The 20,728-nt window shown below is 45.3% G+C and overlaps 1 protein-coding gene across 1 annotated transcript in view; it reads right to left on the reverse strand.

The window, feature by feature from the left end:
- Positions 1–6,974: 6,974 nt before the first annotated feature.
- Positions 6,975–20,728, reverse strand: part of LMX1B (LIM homeobox transcription factor 1 beta) — a 126,692-nt gene continuing 112,938 nt past the window's right edge. The window contains exons 4-8 of the mRNA XM_050926737.1: positions 14,151–14,329; positions 13,409–13,486; positions 12,867–12,933; positions 10,163–10,324; positions 6,975–8,365 (exon numbers count right to left, since the gene is read on the reverse strand). Of these exons, the coding sequence (XP_050782694.1) occupies positions 8,208–8,365; positions 10,163–10,324; positions 12,867–12,933; positions 13,409–13,486; positions 14,151–14,329 (644 nt within the window). The 3' untranslated portion in view covers positions 6,975–8,207. The remainder of the gene's footprint in view (positions 8,366–10,162; positions 10,325–12,866; positions 12,934–13,408; positions 13,487–14,150; positions 14,330–20,728) is intronic.

The raw sequence follows: 20,728 nt of genomic DNA on the forward strand, positions 1-20,728 counted from the left end.
CAAGCGGGTGTGGAGCGAGTGCTGCTAAGCTGGCTCATTATATACAGTTGCAGATGCTAAATAAATTCTATCCAGTGCAGCTCACGGAGCAGACTCTACCTAGGGGGCTGGCCAAAGCGTGCCGGGCAGTAATGAGCTGGATAATTTTTCTCTCATAGAGACTCTGCCTCTCTTGTTACATTCCTGTTCCAGGGCAACATCACTTTTTATTTTGCAACAAGGCAGCTCTATGCCATGGGCTGGAACAGTCCCAGAACCGCCACCTGCCCACTTTGCATTGCTATCAGGAGAGGCAATTCCAAACTGGGGCCCAAACAGCCAATCTCCTTTGTGCTGAGCCTGGAATGAGGTCGCTTTGGAGCGACTGCACTTGCTGTGCCACCTCTGTCTCTGACGTGTGGAGCGAGTCACACAAGGGTGTGTTTTCCAGGGGAAACGGTGTGACTGTGACTTTTTGTTGTCACACTGACCATTTTCATTATAAAGCCAAAAGGTTTTGGTTGGAAAGTTTTCAATTTGGGGGCTTTCAATTTTTTTCTATAAAAACCTAAATTTTGTGCGGAAAGCATTTAACTGAAAATGAAAATTTCCATTAAAAATAGTTTCTGTAGAATAATGCTGATGGCTCCTATTAATGTGGGCTAAATTCACTTCCATTGCCTCAATCGATGGTGCCGCAGGTGCACTGCCAGGCCTGTCCCTCCAGCAGAGTGGGCTGCTGGTGGGTTTGGTACCTGTGAGTGAGACACGGTGTGTGTGTCGGCTTCACTTGCATTGCCAGCCCCAGCCATTGTCCCCATTTCCCAGCCTGGAGCCAACGCTGGTTTCGCCAGGAAACCCCTGTTCAGAGCTGCAGTGCTGCCGTGTGGAGCCTGGCCAGGCCATCTCCCCCTGGGTTCCATTGGATAGTTCTGTCAGGCCCATGTGAGAGTGGTGCCCCTCAGTGTGCATGCTGCATGTCTGCCTGGGAGAGCTCAGGATGTAGAGCTGCAGCTGCACCAGAGCTGGGCACTCTGATCCTGTTGAGAGGCTGGGTGTATCTGACTGGGGGAGGCAAGAGGGATCCTCACTGTGCTGCTACTAGGACAATAAGAGAGAATTTTTTCTTCTCTCTTTAGGGTGCAGACTGCATCCCTCTTCTCCAGCCAGCTGTGCTCCCACCTTCCCCTCTCTCCCATACGTTCATCAGAAAAACCAACGACTTCTGGGTGACGTCCAGTGCTTGTGGCATAGACACCCGAAGTGACAGCTGGCACCCACCCTTGCCCAGGAAGTTGTGTTAAAAGGCCCCATCGTTGCAGTGAACAGCAGGCCAATGATATTAGTTGGCTGAGTTTGGTTACCTAATGGATGCGGCCACACCACATGCCCCCATCCCAGGGCAGTCCCATCAGAGAGCCTGAGAACCAGGATCCATGGAGCAAGCATTCCCCTCCTGCGCCAAGAGGTGGGCTCTGCAAATGATGGTGGAGGGCAGCATGAGGGAAACTCACACTAGCGTTGCCTGTGTTGTATTTGCATCAAGGACAAATGGAGGACGTGGTCACACAGGCTATGCCCAACATTCCACAGTACTACAGGGTACGAGTCAAATGCTATGCCAAGGGTGGCGAGTTCCCCATCAATTCCCACATGAGCACACAGTGCCCTGGCCTGTCCACCACACATACTGCACTTACACACACAGTGCCCCTGTCCACCACACACAGGGCCGGCGCTACCATTTAGGTGACCTAGGCAATGGCCTAGGGCACCAGAATTTTGGGGGGGGTGCAATTTTGCCGGGGGGGCGGCACGCGGGTCCGGTGGACCTACCACAGTCATGCCTGCGGCAGGTCCACCAGAGCCTTTAGACCAGCGGACCGCCCACCGGCATCACTGCGGCAGCTCCACCGGAGCCTTTCCAGCAGCGGACCGTCCACCGGCATGATTGTGGTAGGGCCACCGGACCCGTGGGGGGTGGCGAAATGGCCGTCCGCCTAGGGCGTCAGAAACCCTGGCGCCGCTCCTGACCACACATACTGCACATACACACACAGTGCCCCTGTCCACCACACATACTGCACATACACACAGTGCCCCTGTCCACCACACATACTGCACATACACACAGTGCCCCTGTCCACCACACATACACACACAGTGCATGCTGCACACACATCGACTGCAACGAAAGAGATAAAAACTGCACATGGAGGAGATGGCTGGCTTGTTTACAGGTTGCTTTTATTTACAAATATACTGAAATGTAATCTCTTTTTTTTTCGTGGGCAGAAATGCAATGTATAAGAATCTCATATACCTTAACTGCCAGGTGACAGTGGCAGGAAAAAAATGCAGTGAAATGAAATTTAAAAAACACTAATAAATAATTTAACAATGACAAGTAATTAAATAAAAAAAATCCAATCTACACACATTCTGGTGGCTTGTTACCAACACAGAGAGCAAGGGGCAGGGAGCTACTGTGAAAGGAAGGTGGTTAAGTATGAGGGAGCATATGCATATTTTGTACAAGTTAAACAAATTGTAACAGACAGCTACAAAATACTACGTTGGTAACATAAATACAGACTATATAAATATACAAGTAATACAGCCATACACAGCTAAAAAAGGATGTCCACTTAAAAACAGAGTTCCCACTGCAAAGTAGCTGGAAGTCCCTTCACAGTCACTGCTAAATGAAACAACATTGGGCAGACCTAAGAGCAGCCCTGCTGTACCATCAGCAAGGCCTGCAGTAGAATCAGGAAATCAATCTATGATTCTGTGCTTTTCCTTAGCAGTTACCAAGTTATTCAGTAAGGCCCTGATTCAGCAAGGGAGTTAAGCATGGAGTCATCTCCCTGCATTCAGAAAAGCACTTACACATGCTTGAATCCCACTGAAGCCAACAGGGTTTAAGAACTTGCTTAAAGTTAAGCCTGTATTGAAGTACCTTGCTGAATGGCGGGTTAAGTACTTAACTTGCTCTGAATTCAAGTTGCTGTGGATGTGCTATTCGTGCCCTCTGTGCCATACAGCAGCACTGTGCTAGGAGAGGAGGGCACACTAAAGTGAGACTTAGACACACAATGACAGCTGTTCATTAACACACCTCCCAAATACTTCAGGCTCTAGAGATGTAAAGCACATGGGAACTTTGTAACACTGTGTACCTGGAACTGGCGCCAAGTTCTGTGGCTGTGATGTGATCTCTAACGTGTCCTCTCTTTCCTTTTGCTCTTGTGACTAACCCTTGTGGTCGGATGAAGCATCCCTTTCTCCTAGGTCCTGTAGTGGAGTCTTATTGAGTTAGTATGACATCACCATGGAAATTCTGGTGATGTCACAAATTGAATGGAACATCTGGCCCTCAGGAGCAGAGACCATGAGGCTCTGGGCGGAATGAGGGGTGTGACTTGAAATATCGTTGATCATTAGAAAAGGTGGAGAAGAATCCTGCCCCGGGTAGGGAAAGGGACGTGGAATTACATCAAGCACTCTGCAAGGCATTACCAAGCTGAGGGTGCCTCCCTAACCAGTGACTGTGCTGCAGAGTGGACACGTTGCTGCTGATGGCCAGACACTGGCCTTCTCAGAGAACCCCTCTCCTGAGGCTGGCAACAGTCACACTGCACACTGAGCAGAGTGAAACACGTTCATGCTGCAGCTAACACCTTGTGCATGGCTAGCGGCAAGTGGGCTTTAGAATGTGACACATTTGGTGACAAGGCATTTGAAGAAGAAAAAAGACCTAGGTTTGTGGGACATGTTTCAGCTTAGAGATAGCAACAGGGCCGGCTCCAGGCACCAGTGCAGCATGTGCTTGGGGCGGCCAAGGGGAAGGGGTGGCACATCCGGCTCTTCGGTGGCAATTTGACGGTGGGTCCCTCGCTCCCTCTCAGAGGGAAGGACCTGCTGCCGAAGTGCTGCCAAAGAAGAAAGTGGTGTGGTGCAGCTGCCGCCAAAGTGCTCCTGATCAAGATCATGGCTTTTTTTTTTTCCCCCGCCGCTTGGGGTGGCAAAACCCCTGGCGCTGGCCCTGGATGGCAACCAAAAATTATTTTACTGACAGCACCATAATTATCTTCTACTTGGTGGGCATGAAACACATTTAACACCATAAAGCCAATGATTTGGAAAGTAAGTCCCTCTCCTGAGCGTCGGACAGAGACTGTGGTTAGTATAGGCCTGAGATGAGCTGCACGTTGTGGGGGAATTCTTCCATTGGCAGTGACACTATGAAATGGAAACACGCTAGTTACTAGGTTTAAAGCATGTGCTGGTCTGTAAGTTCAAGGGCTAAATACTGCATCAATCAGTTACCGCATCTGATGGCAGGAAAATATTGCAGTATGCTAGCATCACTTTTGGGCACAGAATTGATCATTTGCACAATACAGACTTCCAAGGAAGCTATCATTTAGCATGTTCACATTATGATAACCTTCCGTTAAATATTATTGCGTGAACACAAACCTAATCAATCTTCTTTTAGTTAATTGCATCTTGTCACTGCTTTAGCCTAAGTATTCCTTCTTTAGCCAAAACAGCATGATTGAAATGCCAAGAAGAGCTCACTTGATGTATTTATACTAGAGAGAGGTTAATTTGCTAGAGAGAATTATCACTGTAAGGTACATGTAATAAACTGCTGTCATGACCTCGACCCTTCAAACTCCCATATGTACAATCACCATTTGTGGTTTCCGTGTAAGTCCAGATGCTAAGAGTTTGGGGCAAGAATTTATCAATGTGACTCAGTGTAAGATATTATTGCTGTATGGCCCATTACACATTTTACTTTCACCTGATCAGTGACATTTCCCTTGACAATACAAGAGTAAACCAGAAATCAAAAAGGTCAGAGGTTGCCTTATAATATTTTACTGCAGGTCCCGGGTTAAAACCACAATGATCACGCTCCTGTGGGATAATTCGTACTACAAATAAGAGTGACATTTATTCTGCTTTAATGAACTTTGGCCTTTGCCAGATATCACTGGCCTGCGCAAATGACTGGCCATGCTTTTAAAAGTGCATCCCCCTCTTGATTGGCTTCACTGCACCCTAGCACTGGAAATGTCATTAGCCATGTCGGCCAAGAGAGCGTATGTACAATGTTCTTGGCACTGACTAGAGCATACTATGGGGGAACAAAGGGCTAAGCATTGCCATTCAACACACCAAAGGCACAGCCGAGAGCATTTACCTACATTGCAATCCATGCCGAGGTGCCATCCAAAGAGCAGCAGAAGGGTTATTGATACTTGAGAGCCAAAGTGGGCTTGCTGATTCCTTTCTTGGAAGTGGATTTTTTTTCAACATCCAGCCCAGAACCAGAGGTAGACATGGAGCAGGGGAGTCTCCAGACTGCGGGGCACATTACAGTGCTCAGGGAAGTCTCAGCATTCACTAATTATGGCCTTTGATGCTGCACTGGTAAGAAGAGGAGGTCTGACTGGTGGGATCCTGTGATGGTGTATAGATGCCACAAACATCAGAGGCTGGAGCTTGTGAAGACACTCCTGCTCTGAGAAAAGCGATATTTGCTGGGGGTTGGATTAATCCTGTGAGGCGGGTAATTACAAATGTTTCCAATGTACCACATGAGAAATGCTCAAATTCTGGCCTCTAATGCAGTGTAAATATCCAGGTCACCTGAGCTCTTTCAGATACCAGCTATTGTGAGCGGGGGTGTTTTTTGGTACAGTATAAGGGAAAAAATTGGTGGTGCCTGAGTGAGAAAAAAGGTAGTAAAGACTTTTCCTCCCAATTGGCACAAGATATCCAATGTGCTCACAAACCCCTGCTTTAACTGGTAAAGCCATCCCTCCTTCCCCCCCAGGAGATAAAAGGGGCTTTCCAGAATGCGTGCAGTTGTGATTGACCCGTGACTGCTGTGAGACTGGCAGGTTGCAATTTGGGCTACTTCCTGTTTGAGGTAGGAGAGCTACATGCAATAGAAAGGGGATGGCTTGAGCTTTGTTAGCCCAGAACATCGGGGGGCTGGAGGGGAACAGAAAGAATGAAGTAACACAGGTGTGTGTTTGTGTGTTTAAGAGAGAGGGCCCTTCTGTCTGTCTTGGGCAGCAGAGCGGAGGAGAGACCTCCAGCCGTGCCATCCCTCCTGCATGATATGAAGACTTCCTTTCCCAATGGAGCCTTTCCTCACCTCACCAAGGTGGAAATACTTGTGTTTCTCCTGGCCATGGAAGCTGGGTTTTAAGAAAGGCGTAAAATGGTTTCTGAGCTCCACCTATGCTTGTTTGGAATGAACACCTTTGTTTGCTTTGCCACCCCTGGATGGAATGTGGCCCTGTTTTCCCCATGTTTCGTGAAGTGGGGAGAGTTAATAATCACCAGTGATGTAAAAAGTGCTCTCTTGCCCTCTTAAATCTGTGTCCCAGATGAGTTATACCATTTGCCACAGAGCAATGCAGGTCCTTTTTTCCCATGACAGTCGGGACCTATCCTGAGCAGACAGTGCTACTGTCCCAGGAAACTGGAACATGTATACACTGCCGCGAACGTAACTAGGCTGTTGAGTCTGTTACATTTTTTGCTGCCTGTGGCCCATCAAAGTGGCCTGGAGGGCCTCATGGCTATAGGTCAGACACCTCTGAGTGCTTAAGAATTTTTGCATAGTGCACTGTGTCTCGTGTGACTGCAGCCCCTGAGCCTGCACCATGCATCACACACCAGGAGTTAAATTAACCAGCATGCTGAACTTGGTTTTCGCTGGTATGGTCAGAGCTTTGAATGTATTTATTTAAGAATGGGCCTGACGTGCCTCACCTTTATTCGTTTTTGAACACACCCTATCATTACTTCTATTACCTTGCCAAACTGTTCCTCACTAAGACATGGCCATATTTGTCTGGCTCTCCACCTGATAATTATTGTCTGCAGGCAATAGTTATAACTACAATATTATTATGTATCATGTTTTATGCCCTACAAAAATCTATAATAGCTGTCAAACTTCAAAAGGGCTGTTGAGACAGTCGTCTTTATCTCTGCATAATGAGCCCAGGTCTCCTCCCATTTTTCTAGCGTAGGTCTGGAGTAACTACTGGAGGCAATAGAGTCCCATCAGTGTGAAACTTGCATAAGTGAGATCAGGCTCAGGCTCGTGACAGAGCCTCATGCTCTCTGTGTTCTTTGTCACTTGGTGCACATTTCAAGGACACTTCTCAGGGCCTGGGCTAGGATTTTAGATCCTGTGCTTTCCTTGACAAAGGAAGAAAATTAATTAAAGGACGTTTTACTTATTCCAGATGGACAATGGAGCGTAGCACATTTATGTCTCATGCAAAACCTAAATAAACAGAACAGAATGAACAACACGTGGTTGCCAATCACAGGCTAGGCTTGAAAGTTGGCACTGAATTTCTTACAAATAAAAGTAAATGTTTATTCTCACACATTAAAAATTAAATAAAGCTCTGTGTCGTGTAAGCACCTTTTGTTTTAATTATTCAAGATTAATACTAATCTAAATGCATCTGTCCCTAACATGCAGCTTCTCTCCAGGGTCATAGACCTTTTTCAATTATGAAATCACTGGCTTCACCACAAGGCTTCTTGTTAACCAGTTTTTCTAAGTATCATACAGTATAAGGGCTATAAACTAAGGAGCAGACCGAGGGTTATGTAGAAAAAGTGTAGAAAGGAAACAAATGTTGAACGTCACATTTACATTAACTTCTCACAGTTCAAATGGCAATTTATCCACAACATAGTATGAGTCATGCAGTAAGAAAGGGGAGGAGGCTCCAGTTTCTTTGATTTATTTGTCATATGGTCGACTGATGTCAGTGTCAGTGGCTTTTAAAAAAAAGGTTAAATATCCAAACGAAAGGAAGAAAGAAAGGAGGAAAAAGGTCGAGCTTTTCACACCGTCCTTTCCTTTACAATGCGGAGCTCAAACCAAACCAAGGTCTGCTGGAGAGCTGGGTGTTCCACTCGTCCCATGCTTTTCTCGTGGCCTGGTCCAAGCTGGATAACTGAGGATGTGTATGGGGGAGGAGGGCTGAGGGACTGGTGGGTTGATTGATTGATTTAATATATGGTCCTCCTAAAAACGCTCGTGGCAGTCCAGAGGCGGCAGGAGTCACTGCGAAGGAAGAGCTGGGCAACATATGGCTGTAGAGTCTGCTCTGCAAAAAGTCCCTTGCTAAAGATACGCCAGCTATTTGTTTGTTTTATTATTATTATTTTCATGAGGCGAAATACGAGCTCTGCATAGAGTACAGCCTGTCAATGGGGTTTCCTACTCTAGCCTGCATGGAATTAACTTCTGAGGAGGCAAGGAAACAGTCGCTCAAGCTAGTCAAAGAGGTATCACTGTCGATATCGTGAAAAATGGAGTCGTTTCCTGCAAACAAAATGTACATATTAAGCTTGGTTCTGTGCAGAGAGAGAAATACAGATTCAGGATTCTCAGGCACTCTGAGGCACAATGTCTGTTACAAGTGAAAGTAAAAGCTAATACGTTTTCTTTTCTTTTCCTAAGCTAATATAAAATAACTTTTCTGCAAGGCTCTGCTCTTAAACAGGGACTGGAGATCAAATTCTAGGTGTTTTGATGGCTTTGATGCTGCACAGGAGGAGGAAATCTGCAAGCGCTTCATTTACGCTGCTGTCTCCAGCACATAAAAAGCTCTTTAATTGACAGACAACCAACAGAGAGGAGGGAGGATCACATGCTCCTCAAAAGCTGGGACTTTGCATTCCACAACAGAAAGGTTGGGTAGTCAATTAATGCAGGATCAGGCCCCCAGTGCTGACAATTGGAAATGGCTCTTTGGGAAAAAATGTTCCTCACTCAGACACAATGTAGTAAAAGTCCTATCTGCAAATGCAATGGAGTTTTGTTTTGGAACAGAGACAATACTGCCTTTTATCTCCTTTCGCAGCTGAAATGTCAACTGTCCACCTGGGAGGGCACCAGAAAGTGCTCCAGTGGCACTCAGTTGAAATGGTTGCATTGTATTTCTTTGTGTTTGATTTGAGGAACAGACCATTTCTCTAGTGGGGACTCATTGAGCGAGCCGAGCAAAATGTTAGCCACCAAACCCGACCCCTCCAAAGTTCCTTTGGGCTTCAAGTTTCTTTATGAAATACACTTGAAATTCAGACTCCTCTGTTTCATTTACCAAACTGCCCAGTGTGCATGCACCTCTCTGCAACTAACACAACTGCACACAGCAGAGTCTGCTTTCCTCCTGCTGCATGCATGTCACTCCAGTGAGTGTTACCGAGAGAGCTGTGTATCCATCTCAATACCAATGTACCCATACTTCATAGAAGTTAAAGTGACATAACTGAGCCATGATGGGCTACAAGGTCACTATCACAGTTTGAAAAATCCTCTTAAATCAGATTTAAATGCCAGACTGTAATAGTCCTGTACTAACCATGACACTTTTTACATTCGTGTAGCATTAGCAGTACCATGTAAAAGGTGCCATTTGGTTACACTTGGCCATGTGATGTGGTGAGTGGGAAATGGGTAGAAGCCAGTAATTGTCTTAGATCAGAGTATTATATAAGTCTGAGACAGAGGCGGCTCCAGGCCCCAGCACACCAAGCGTGCTTGGGGCAGCGAAATGTGTAGAGCCACCCCTGGTCCGGGAGGGAATATTCTGTCCTGGCACATCTCGCAGCAATACAAGAGCTGCTCTTTAACAAGTCAGCATACAATTTGAGGGCATTTATGGAGATGGTAATTTTTGCATTTGGGGACCACAAGATTAGTTCTCTCTGTTGGAGCATGCTGCAAAATGCCTGCTTTTCTCTGAGCTTTGGGGGAAAGGGAAGGACCATGAGGGTGGGTGGAGGGGGTTCTGGTGCTGTTTATTTTCTGTTTGGTCAGTCTTGGCTGACTCTGTTGTGGGCAGGGGGAGAGGTAACATTGCTGGATTAGTGATTGCTAAGAACTATATTTTGAAATATTTGTTAAGGGTGTCTAGAGCCTGGAACAGGTTTTCTCCTACTCATTTTTTGTGCCTATAAATAAATAATAATAAAAACAATGCTGGTTCAATATATGCTCCAGCACAAATTGAAGAAAAAATATTGAAAAAATAAATCACTAGGCTGAACCTTTGGAGTCTGAACTGCCAGACAGATAAGTGGTGCTCCCAGGGTGGTGGTAAGTGGAGAGCCTTACCATAGGGGTTCATGTGGTCTCCTGGCATTTGTGGAGGGGTAAGACCTTGCTGGAATGGGTCCGTGCCATAACTGCTTTGATCCATTGCTACAATCTGCTGCTGTGGTGGTGCAAGTGGTGTGTAAGATGTCATCATCCCTTCCATTCGGTTGGACATTACTTCTGCAAAACAAACAGCAGAATCCATTCGCAGCTTAGCCAGGAAGTAGCACACATGGGGTTTGTACCCTGCCTACTGCCCACTTTGTGCTACACTGGAATGCGAGGCCACTAGTGAGATGGAATTACTAAAACAGTGCGTGATGGTGTTAATGCTGAGGAGTCAAAGACAGTGTAGTAAGTCATCACCATTTGCTAGAAACCATGTGTCCTCCAGAGAGCTGTAGTTTTGTCACACTGTCCAGCTCTCCAGGTCCTTCTACTGCAGCATCGCTCTTCCAAGGAAAAATCAGCAGCTCAATCCCACTTTGTGGGAGAAAATCCCATTTCAGTTAGATTTTAAAGGAACTACAGGAAAGCCCAGAGCACCCAGTGCGATGGCCAAGTCGTTCTGTTTGTGCCCAGAGTTCAGAAACCAGCAGTGCTTGGAAATATCTGTCTGCTGGGGGGTGAATGTGAGGGACCAGGCAGAGTTAGGCATTCACCAGATCGCTGCTCCCCAAATACCACATACTCAGCTGCAACTCAGCCAGCAGGAGATCCCAGTGTTAAGGGGAGCATTTATCTTGCGGGTCAGTTAGAGCCAGATTTCCAAAACAGCTCAATTCTCATTTAGGCAGCAAAGTCAGTGGCCAGGTTTCCCACCCAGCTCCTTGGAAAAGCCGGTCTTGATTGTGGATGCAGAAAAAGTAAAAACTTGGACCCTTAATGACAGGGTCTGGTACAATCAGAAAGGGCATCTTTTTTCATCTCTTGCTCAGAGATTCCTAGCTCCTGGAACAGGACGACAGAATGAATGCTGCAAATGGCTCCCTGGAATCAGAGGTGCCTCCCAAACCCCTGACCCTGACTCTGATGAGGCTGATGTAGAATGATTAGACTTCCTGCTCAATCTTCCATCACTTGTTGTGTCTTCTCTCCAATTACACTGTATGCATTTTGGGTCAGAGACATGCCTCCCCAGTGCCCAGCACAATGGAGCCCTGATGCTGCCTGTCACACCACAGCAGTGCAAATAACCAGGAATTGTGATAAAGTGCTAGAGAGGAATGAAGCCGTGCATTTCATTATACTAGTGAGCAGCTCAGAGTATAGGCTGCTGAGAATCCAAAGAGAGCAAGGCTGCCCAGTTAACACTGCTATTGCGCACTCCAACCCCACTGGAATGGACAGCCAGCAGGATTGGCTGCAATCAGGAGATTTTGTAAATGCACATAAATTACCCACAATCTCAGCTGTTGTAGGTCACTGGGACAGCTCTGAGAACAAGTGTGCAGGGCAGCTTCTTCCACTGCCTGTAGCTAGATGGTGCACAGCAGCAGCTCCCATACCCTGCTCACAGACCATGAGCTAGGCTCTGAGGCCCTTGCTCAGTTTTTATTATGCGCTAGGAAGAATGTGGAGACGGGAATGGCTCAGAAGTAGGCTGGGAGGTCCAGACAGCTTCCCCTTTCCGTTCCCATGCAGCATTCCCAGAGGAGCAGTGCAATTCCAGACTGTACAGTATTAGCATCTGTGCACACTTTGCTGCCTATGAGTCCTGAGCAGCCGCTGCTAAGGAGCCACCTGACACTGGGCCACTGCACAGACACAGGGCCTCCTCCCAGGGCCGTCCCTAGCTATTCTGGTGCCCTATGCAGCCCCCCCTGTGGGGGGTGTGTGTGTGTGGGGCCCCAGGCCTTCATGGGGGGACTGGCTTGGGGGGCTGAGGGGAACCACTCCCCAGCACTTACCAGTGGTGCAGATGGGGTGGGTCCCTGCACTTCCTGCCACCGGTGAGTGCAGGCCTGGCCCTGTTGCAGTCCTCCGGGGTGGGCAGAGGCGAGGGTGGGGAGGAGCAGGCTGGGGCTTTGGGGAAGGGGTGGAGTGGGGGCAGGGCTGGGGCTGACCAGGGGTGGGAAAAGGAGGGGCTGGGGTGGGGGCGGCGGGCCTGGGAAAGAGGTGGGGCAGGGACTGGAGCAGGGCTGGGGTTTTGGGGAAGGGGTGGAGTGGGGGCAGGGCTGGGATGAAGCAGGGGCAGGGGGCCTGGGGAAGAGGTGGGGCAGGGGCTGGAGCAGCACACACCTGCGCAGGGCACCAGGCAATATAGTGCCCCAAGTTTGGTGGTGCCCGATGCAGCTGCATACTTTGCATATGGGTAGGGATGGCCCTGCTCCTCACACCTCACAAATGACCTGTGGATCCCTCAGATTTAGTGTGGCTGTGGCACCCTTTTCTGTGGCGGGGGAAAACTGGTTTGAGGGATCCACGGATGGGGACTCCCCCAAACCCCTATCCCTCTGCAGGTTTGACCACGGGGAGGGGATGGCAGGGACTTGAGTAGGGACCCAGGGGGTTTGGCCCAATGATAGGACATAGGTGTAACCAGAGGGCCTGGTCTGTGTGAACAGAACCTCTCTCTGTGAGTATAGGTCACTGTGCACGACAGAAAGAGATATCATCTGTATGAATGTACACATGGCTGTATGTTCCCTCCCTCACACGCCACAATAAACCCATAAAGCCTCTTCCCTTCTCCTTGGTTCCATCACAAACATGGCTTTACCTTGCCCTAGTCGCTGAGAATTTTGCTGCTCCTGCTGCTGCTGATGCCTCCGTGCTAGTTTCTTCATCTGAATAAAATAGGAAACACAGGAGAATCTCATGGCTTTGAATGGAAAGAGCTGGTTTAGTTACAAAACTCTGTGCAAATGTCAAACCTATCAATACAGAGTGTGTATATTCCGGTACATCCCATCAGGGGCTCAACTGTCATTCTTGAGCATATACATTTGGGTTTGCAGTTCCACATTTGCATATACAAACTAGTCCTTATCTAGCATTGCTTGGACCACTCTGCTCTAGGTGCAGATGTCTGAAAATGGGCATTCCTACATGAACGCAGTTTGTGCAGCACATGCAGAAATATGTACTTGTGAGGAGCCCACATGTCACAAAACGGTTTTATAAAACCTAATTCCTGCCTGGTTATCTCGGTGACGTAGACCTTTTAGTGAAAGGGAAGAGCTGTGCATGGCGGCCATTGCTCCTGGGAGTACTGTACATGTGCTTCAGGCTTTACTTTTGAGATCTGGACAAACAACTTACCTTTGCTCTTTGGTTCTGAAACCAGACCTGGACAACTCGCACACTGAGTCCTGTTTCAGCTGCTAGCGTTTCTCTGACCTACAGGAGGAAATGTTTAAAGAAGAATTAACTTACACCTAAGTAGGTGGGTCAGGAGAGAGATCATGTCGTTATTTTTTTTAACCTGTGAAACACTGGTTTGTAAATTTGGCTAAGAATAAAATTTTGATATTTTGGTCAATAAACACAATTTGTCACTGCAAACAAAGGCAAATGACAACCCTGAGACACATCACACTTATCCCAAGTGACACATTTTCTATAGATGCAGGTAAAGGTTGCTTTTCACAGTGAAGACACACTTCAGACAGCAAAAAAATTGAGCAGAAACAGCAAAGTATGTTGCCTTTCACAAAGAGGTGATTTTCTGCCAGTTTTACCAGTGATGCAAATATTTTTTCCAGTCCTATCTGCTATAAATGACTAAACATCCTGGTTACATTTTGTAAAGCCAAAGCTGGAACAATAATTACAGAATGGGGATGTGCACTCATCTCCTTGGAAAAGTGACTTCTTCAGTTTTGGAGGGGCCACATGCTTGCTGAGACTCTAACGGTAAATGATCAGTTCATGTTTTATTAGCAAATTTTTGAACAAACAAATATTTCCCTTGTGTAAGGATCTTCCACAGAGTTTGGCATTGTGTCCTGTGGGCTACCAGCAGAAAACCAGATTGTTTGCAGGTCTCTGCTGAAGAGCCTACCTTCCTACATGGCTTTGAAGACACTTCAAAGGATGCTTTGAATGCTCTTCTCTGCTGTGTTGTAAGTATTGTCCTTGGTCGTTTGGGTCTCCTTGGGTCTTTTCCATCATCACTCCCTTTTCCTTGGTTTGCTTGTCCTTTGGCTGGTTTAACATCTCCATCCTCATCATCACTTTTAACTGTCAAGAAACGAAAACTATCAGAACATTCTCTTTGGTTTGCTAAGAGAATAGGACTTTTGAAAGGATATATTCATGGAGTAACAATACATCCCCTTAAGATAATGAACTCAGCTATTATCCTTCATTTGTTTTAAAACTTAAAATTAACCCTAAGTCAGATGATATCATGTTAAATGAGACCTTGTGCATAAATGCCAGGCCAAAATCCAGCAAGCACTTAAGTATGCATGTAACTGTAACTGAAGTCAATGGGACTACTCATGTGAGTGTCCTTAAACATTTGCAGAATCAGGCCCTGTTGATTATTCTATGCTGTACATTATATGACTTTAAAAACTGTGATTACCTCTAAGGTTGCAAAAGGAAGAAATTTTAAATATAAATGTTATTAAAAATATAAAAGTTCTTTTAATCAAATCTATGTAGTGTAAAATTGGTTGTTTATAATATTTTTGCAGCCCCAGAGGTAACCTTTAACATATTACTTGTTTCTGCATTTCTGCATATTATGAAAAACCCCAATAATCTCTCTCACTGCACTACACATCTACAAATACATTAGAAGCAAGAGGAAGACCAAGGACAGGATAGACCCATTACTCAATGAGGGGGGAAAAACAGTAACAGAAAATGTGGACATGGCAGAGGTGCTTAATGGCTTCTTTATTTCGGTTTTCACCAAGAAGGTTGGTGGTGATTGGATATTTAACGTAGTAAATGCCAGTGAAAATGAGGTAGGCTCAGATATAGGGAAAGAACAAGTTAGAAATTACTTAGACAAGTTAGATGTCTTCAAGTCACCAGGGCTTGATGAAATGCATCCTAGAATACTCAAGGGGCTGACTGAGGAGATATCTGAGCCATTAGCGATTATCTTTGAAAAGTCATGGAAGATGGGAGAGATTCCAGAAAACTGGAAAAGGGCAAATATATAGTGCCCATCTATAAAAAGGGAAATAAGGACAACTCTTGGAATTACAGACCAGTCAGCTTAACTTCTGTACCCGGAAAGATAATGGAGCAAATAATTAAGCAATCAATTTGCAAACATCTAGAAGATAATAAGGTAATAAGTAGCAGTCAGCATAGACTGTCAAGAACAATCGTGTCAAACAAACTTGATAGCTTTCTTTGACAGGGTAACAAGCCTTATGGATAGGAGGGAAGTAGTAGACGTGATATATCTTGACTTTAGTAAAGCTTTTGATACTGTCTTGCATGACCTTCTCATAAACAAACTAGGGAAATGCAACCTAGATGGAGCTACTATAAGGTGGGTGCATAACTGATTGGAAAACCATTTCCAGAGAGTAGCTATCAGTGGTTCACACAGTTCACAGTCATGCTGGAAGGATGTAATGAGTGGGGTCCTGAAAGGATCAGTTCTGGGTTCGGTTCTGTTCAATATCTTCATCAATGATTTAGATAATGGCATAGAGAGTACACTTATAAAGTTTGCGGATGATACCAAGCCGGGAAGGATTGCAAATGCTTTAGAGGATAGAATTAAAATTCAAAACGATGTGGGCAAACTGGAGAAATGGTCTGAAATAAACAGGATGAAATTCGAAAAGGACAAATGCAAAGTACTCCACTTAGGAAAGAACAATCAGTTGCACACATACAAAATGGGAAATGACAGCCTAGGAAGGAGTGCTGCAGAAAGGGATCTGGAGGTCATAGTGGACCACAAGCTAAATGAGAGTCAACAGTGTAACACTGTTGCAAAAAAAAGCAAACATCGTTCTGAGATGTATTAGCTGGAGTATTGGAAGCAAGACAAGAGAAGTAATTTTTCCGCTCTACTCTGCGCTGATTAGGCCTCAACTGGAGTATTGTGTCCAGTTCTGGGCACTACATTTCAGGAAGGAGATGGACAAATTGGAGAAAGTCCAGAGAAGAGCAACAACAATGATTAATGGTCTAGAAAACATGATCTATGAGGGAAGACTGAAAAAACTGGGTTGGTTTAGTCTGGAAAAGAGAAGACTAAGGTGGGGGGAGGGACATGATAACAGTTTTCAAGTACATGATAAAGACTGAGATAGGACATAACAGTTTTCAAGTACATAAAAAGTTGTTACAAGGAGGAGGGAGAAATTTGTTTTTCTTAACCTCTGAGGACAGGACAAGAAGCAATGGGCTTAAATTGAAGCAAGGAAGGTTTAGGTTGGACATTAGGAAAAATTTCCTAACTGTCAGGGTGGTTAAACACTGGAATAAATTGCCTACTGGGGACTGGACTAGATGACCGCTCTAGGTCGCTTCCAGTCCTACGATTTTATGATTTTATGTGTGGCCTGTACATGTGCTTCTATGAGTGTGTGTAGGCATGGGTCCATGTAAGTATATATTAGACTCTGTGTATGAGCATTTATAGCATAAATATATTTGTAGTGTGCATTAGTGGTTAGTAGTGAGAAAGCCCAACTGCCATGCCAAAGGTTTATGAGTAAGTGCATATTTTTGTCCTCATTGAAATAACTTCTGTGTCCACATCAATATCTGTGGCCAAAATTTATCATTCACAGCAGTCAAATAGGTCTATTTTATATGAATTTCACTAGACCATTGATTTTCATTAAAAAACTTTAATATACTATTCTGTAGGTCTTTAAATTTAAAAACTATAATTTTGATACGTTCAAATATTGTATTTTGGGAATTAATAAGTTATACTTTTAATTCATTTTAGGAGCTGATTCACATGCACCTACCATGTATTTCAGTTCAAGAGGCGGCTTTTGTATAACGATTAAAGAGCATTTCTGTCATTTCAATAACTGTGGCATCATTAACTTTCCAGACTGATGTTTCGATGGGAAGGTTTGTGAAGGCTCATGTTGCTCATTGAAGAGTTATTTTTGTGGCCAGTGGATAAATATTTGAATGGAGAAGAAGGTGCACTCATCCAGAGCTATGTGAAATCATGTGCACTCACAGAGGGAATGGGGAGCATTGGGCTTTCACTATTTTAAACAATGGAAGGAAAAATGTCTTGTGACATTCATTTTGTGGGGATGGAGTGGGCTGGGGCTTGGGGTTCTTTGTCGATGAAAAAATGCTTCTCATCTGCTGGAGATGCTACTGTGTGTATCGTGGGGAAGTAAAGCTGAACTCAAACGCACATCATTATGCTTCCCTGATAGCCTCTTGGGCCTTGCTGATTTGATCATGACACACAAGGAGACTCTGGCTGGGGAGGATGTGTGCATCAGTGTGAGAAGTAAATGTCAAATGAAGCCAGCTGACAGCTGGCAACCACTGCCTGTGTGCTGTGATGCTAACACGTAGCATGGGAGAACAGGAGAGACCCATCCACAATGCTGTTGTTTGGCAGAAAGTGGATGAAGACAGAAACACGAGTGTACTGAAGACTAGGGACTGATGATTTCAACGGGAATTTGTCTGAGTAAGGCCTGAGTATTCCTGAATGAGTTTCACATAGAGAGACCATCCTATCTGAAAAGCACTAGGGAACCCACAGACACTAGATGAATACATTCTAGTGGCCATATTTGCTAGGAGCCAGAAACCTGCACATTGAGGTTCATGGAGTGACGAGGCTGAGGGCACTAAATAAAACCCAGCTCTAAAAACGGCTTGAGAGCTGCACATCCTGCTGAGGCAGCCGTGACCTTTGCCTCGCTACATTCCTGACATGGAAATACAAAATTTTAACAACATGGAGGATGTGGGTCTCAAAGCAAAGATCAAGGCTAGAAACTGCCCCAAGTTAGACTGAGAATAATATATTTTCCCCATAAAACTGAAGCAAATATCCATGTTGCTTGTACATTTAATGGAATGATAATCACTGTTTTTATTAGATATTTTCTCTGAAATAGATGAGTGGTTCCAATGACTACTAGCAATGATTTGTACGTGTCTCGAGCCTGGGAGCCAGACATGGCACATCAGCAGTGCAGGATTTTCAAAGCAGGATGAATAGATAAGGCAAAGAGGAATCCCATGTCTTCTGGACTTGCAAACACTAGTAGGCTTGGAGCCTGATCTCTGCTGAGACCAGAGCTGCAAACGCTTGAGTGGGGATCAAAGCATGACATATTAACTCCCTCATCTCACTGTCTGATGCTGCTCCCCTGGCTCAGAATGGAGGGTAGGCAGGGTTGCTCATTCTCTAGAAAATCTTTCCTGGAAATTTGATGGGGAGTAGGCTCCTCCCCACTGTAAATCAAGAGCCAGGGGCCAGGCCAATCAGCTGCTCTCAGAGACATCACATGGGGACTCTGCATTGAAAGCCACTGGGTTTTTTCTTCCAGAGGACCACTAAAGGGGAGGCAGAAATGGAAGGGGGTCCCCAGTGGCAGCTGTGGGAAGTAGAACAGAGTCTCGTAGTATTGGGGGGGGGTGTCAAAGGCATGAATATTTCCCAAATATTGGGAAACTGAATCACAAACATCCACATCGGAGGGCTCAGGCTCGATTTTGTAAAACTATAACATGCTCTCTGCAGATTTCGTTGTTTGTCAGTTACTCATGGCAGGACTCGAGTTTTTAGGGAGTGAGGCAAGGCCCTTGTGTCACCTATCCCGTTTCACTGCTGCTAGTGGAATACCAGAAGCAGAGCTGAGAGAATGGAAATGTCTTTGTAAAAGGTGGGCTAATCAGCCCACCAACAAAATGCTGGGTCTGAGAACAGTTACTTGTGTACCCGGGAAGGAGGGTTCCCTCACTAGAAGGAATTACAGGGTGAAGTTCTCTGGCCTGTGCAATGCAGGAGCTCAGAACAGGTGATCATCAAGGTCCCTTCTGGCCTTAACATCAATAAACTGAGGAGAAGAAACTGAGACACCCGAATCTCTCTTTTTGCAGGGTGGGCACCATCACTCTGCGGAGCAGGACGGGGTACGGGATCACTCATTTTATTCCAATTCAAGTACTGCAGCTTTGGTAAAAACTGAACTGTGATAGTTACCCACCCAGGAGGGTTGGAATAATTCTCAGGAATCTTTTTATAAAAAGTAAGACAAGTAAATGCTGAGTTCCAATCCATCACTTGGCCATCATCTATATTTTTCCTGTAACTCAAGTTTATCTCCTACAACTTTAAAACTGGCAGGAAGTGCAGCTTCTGGAAGTGTCTGCGTGGTGAGTGAGCTGTGTGTGACAGAAGTTACTAAATTAAATGTTATGACTCTAGGTGGCAATATTTGGTGGCAAAATGACTCTAGGTGGCAAAATGCCCAGTCTGGATTATTTTTTGTATCTGTTACGTTAATCCCTCTGTCCTGCCCTGACCTGCTGCAGGACTTTCTTAGTGTTAGAGCGAACTACTCAGGCAGCACTAGCATAGTGGTTCTCAACCAGGGCTACGCAGAGGTCTTCCAGAGGGTACATCAGCTCATCTAGATATTTGCCAATTTTACAACAGGCTACACAAAAAGCATTAGTCAAGTCAGTACAAACTCAAATTTCATACAGACAATGACTGGTTTATACTGCTCTATGTACTACACGCTGAAATGTAAATACAGTATTTATATTCCAAGCTATTCATTTTATAATTACATGGTAAAAATGAGAACATAAGCAATGGTTCAGGAATAGTGAGCTGTGACACTTTTGTATTTGTATGTCTGATTTTGTAAACAGGTAGTTTTTAAGTGAGGTGTAAATTGGGGTATGCAAGACAAATCAGAGCCCTGAGAGGGATATAGTCATTTGGAAAGTTTGAGAGCCACTGACCTAGCAGACACAAAGCCACTGCTTTTGCCAGTGCTACACAAATTTCACAATTGGAATGCCATGCTCAGCGTTCAGTTTCCTTCAAGTTTCTGACATTTCAATATTGCTTTTGTGCCTTTTCTTAGCATTCCCACTTGTGACTGGCAGAGAGACACTTATCTCAGAAAACTCAGGGAAATTACATCACTTCTTTAAGTCTATTTTGCAAGCCAGCTGTGTGTATTCCTCATGCCGTACTGCATGTATAACACATCCTGTATGTATGTGCATGTACAGCAAGTTGTCTATACTCAGGTAGGAAATATGGGTGTATGATACAACCCCAATCTGTTATTTAAATGGATGGAAAGACTCCCATTGACAACATTAGGCTTTGGGGCAGGCCCTGGGTAACCAAACCAGACAGGTTTCAGAGTAGCAGCCGTGTTAGTCTGGATCCATAAAAAGAACAGGAGTACTTGTGGCACCTTAGACTCTAAGGTGACAGATTTATCCATTCCTGGTTTTATACAACAACATCTTATTTGGATCTCAGCATCTTGTAAATTATTCTTGTCCTCTACTAAGATGGTAGGACAATGAGCAATGGCCTGAAGCTAAGGAAGGAAAGATCTAGACTAGATATTTGGGGATAGCTCTTAATGGGCAGTGCAATAATTCCCAAGGGTAAAGGGGTCAAGGCACCAG

Source organism: Gopherus flavomarginatus, chromosome 17 (genome assembly GCF_025201925.1).
Source record: "Gopherus flavomarginatus isolate rGopFla2 chromosome 17, rGopFla2.mat.asm, whole genome shotgun sequence".
Lineage (NCBI taxonomy): Eukaryota > Metazoa > Chordata > Testudines > Testudinidae > Gopherus > Gopherus flavomarginatus.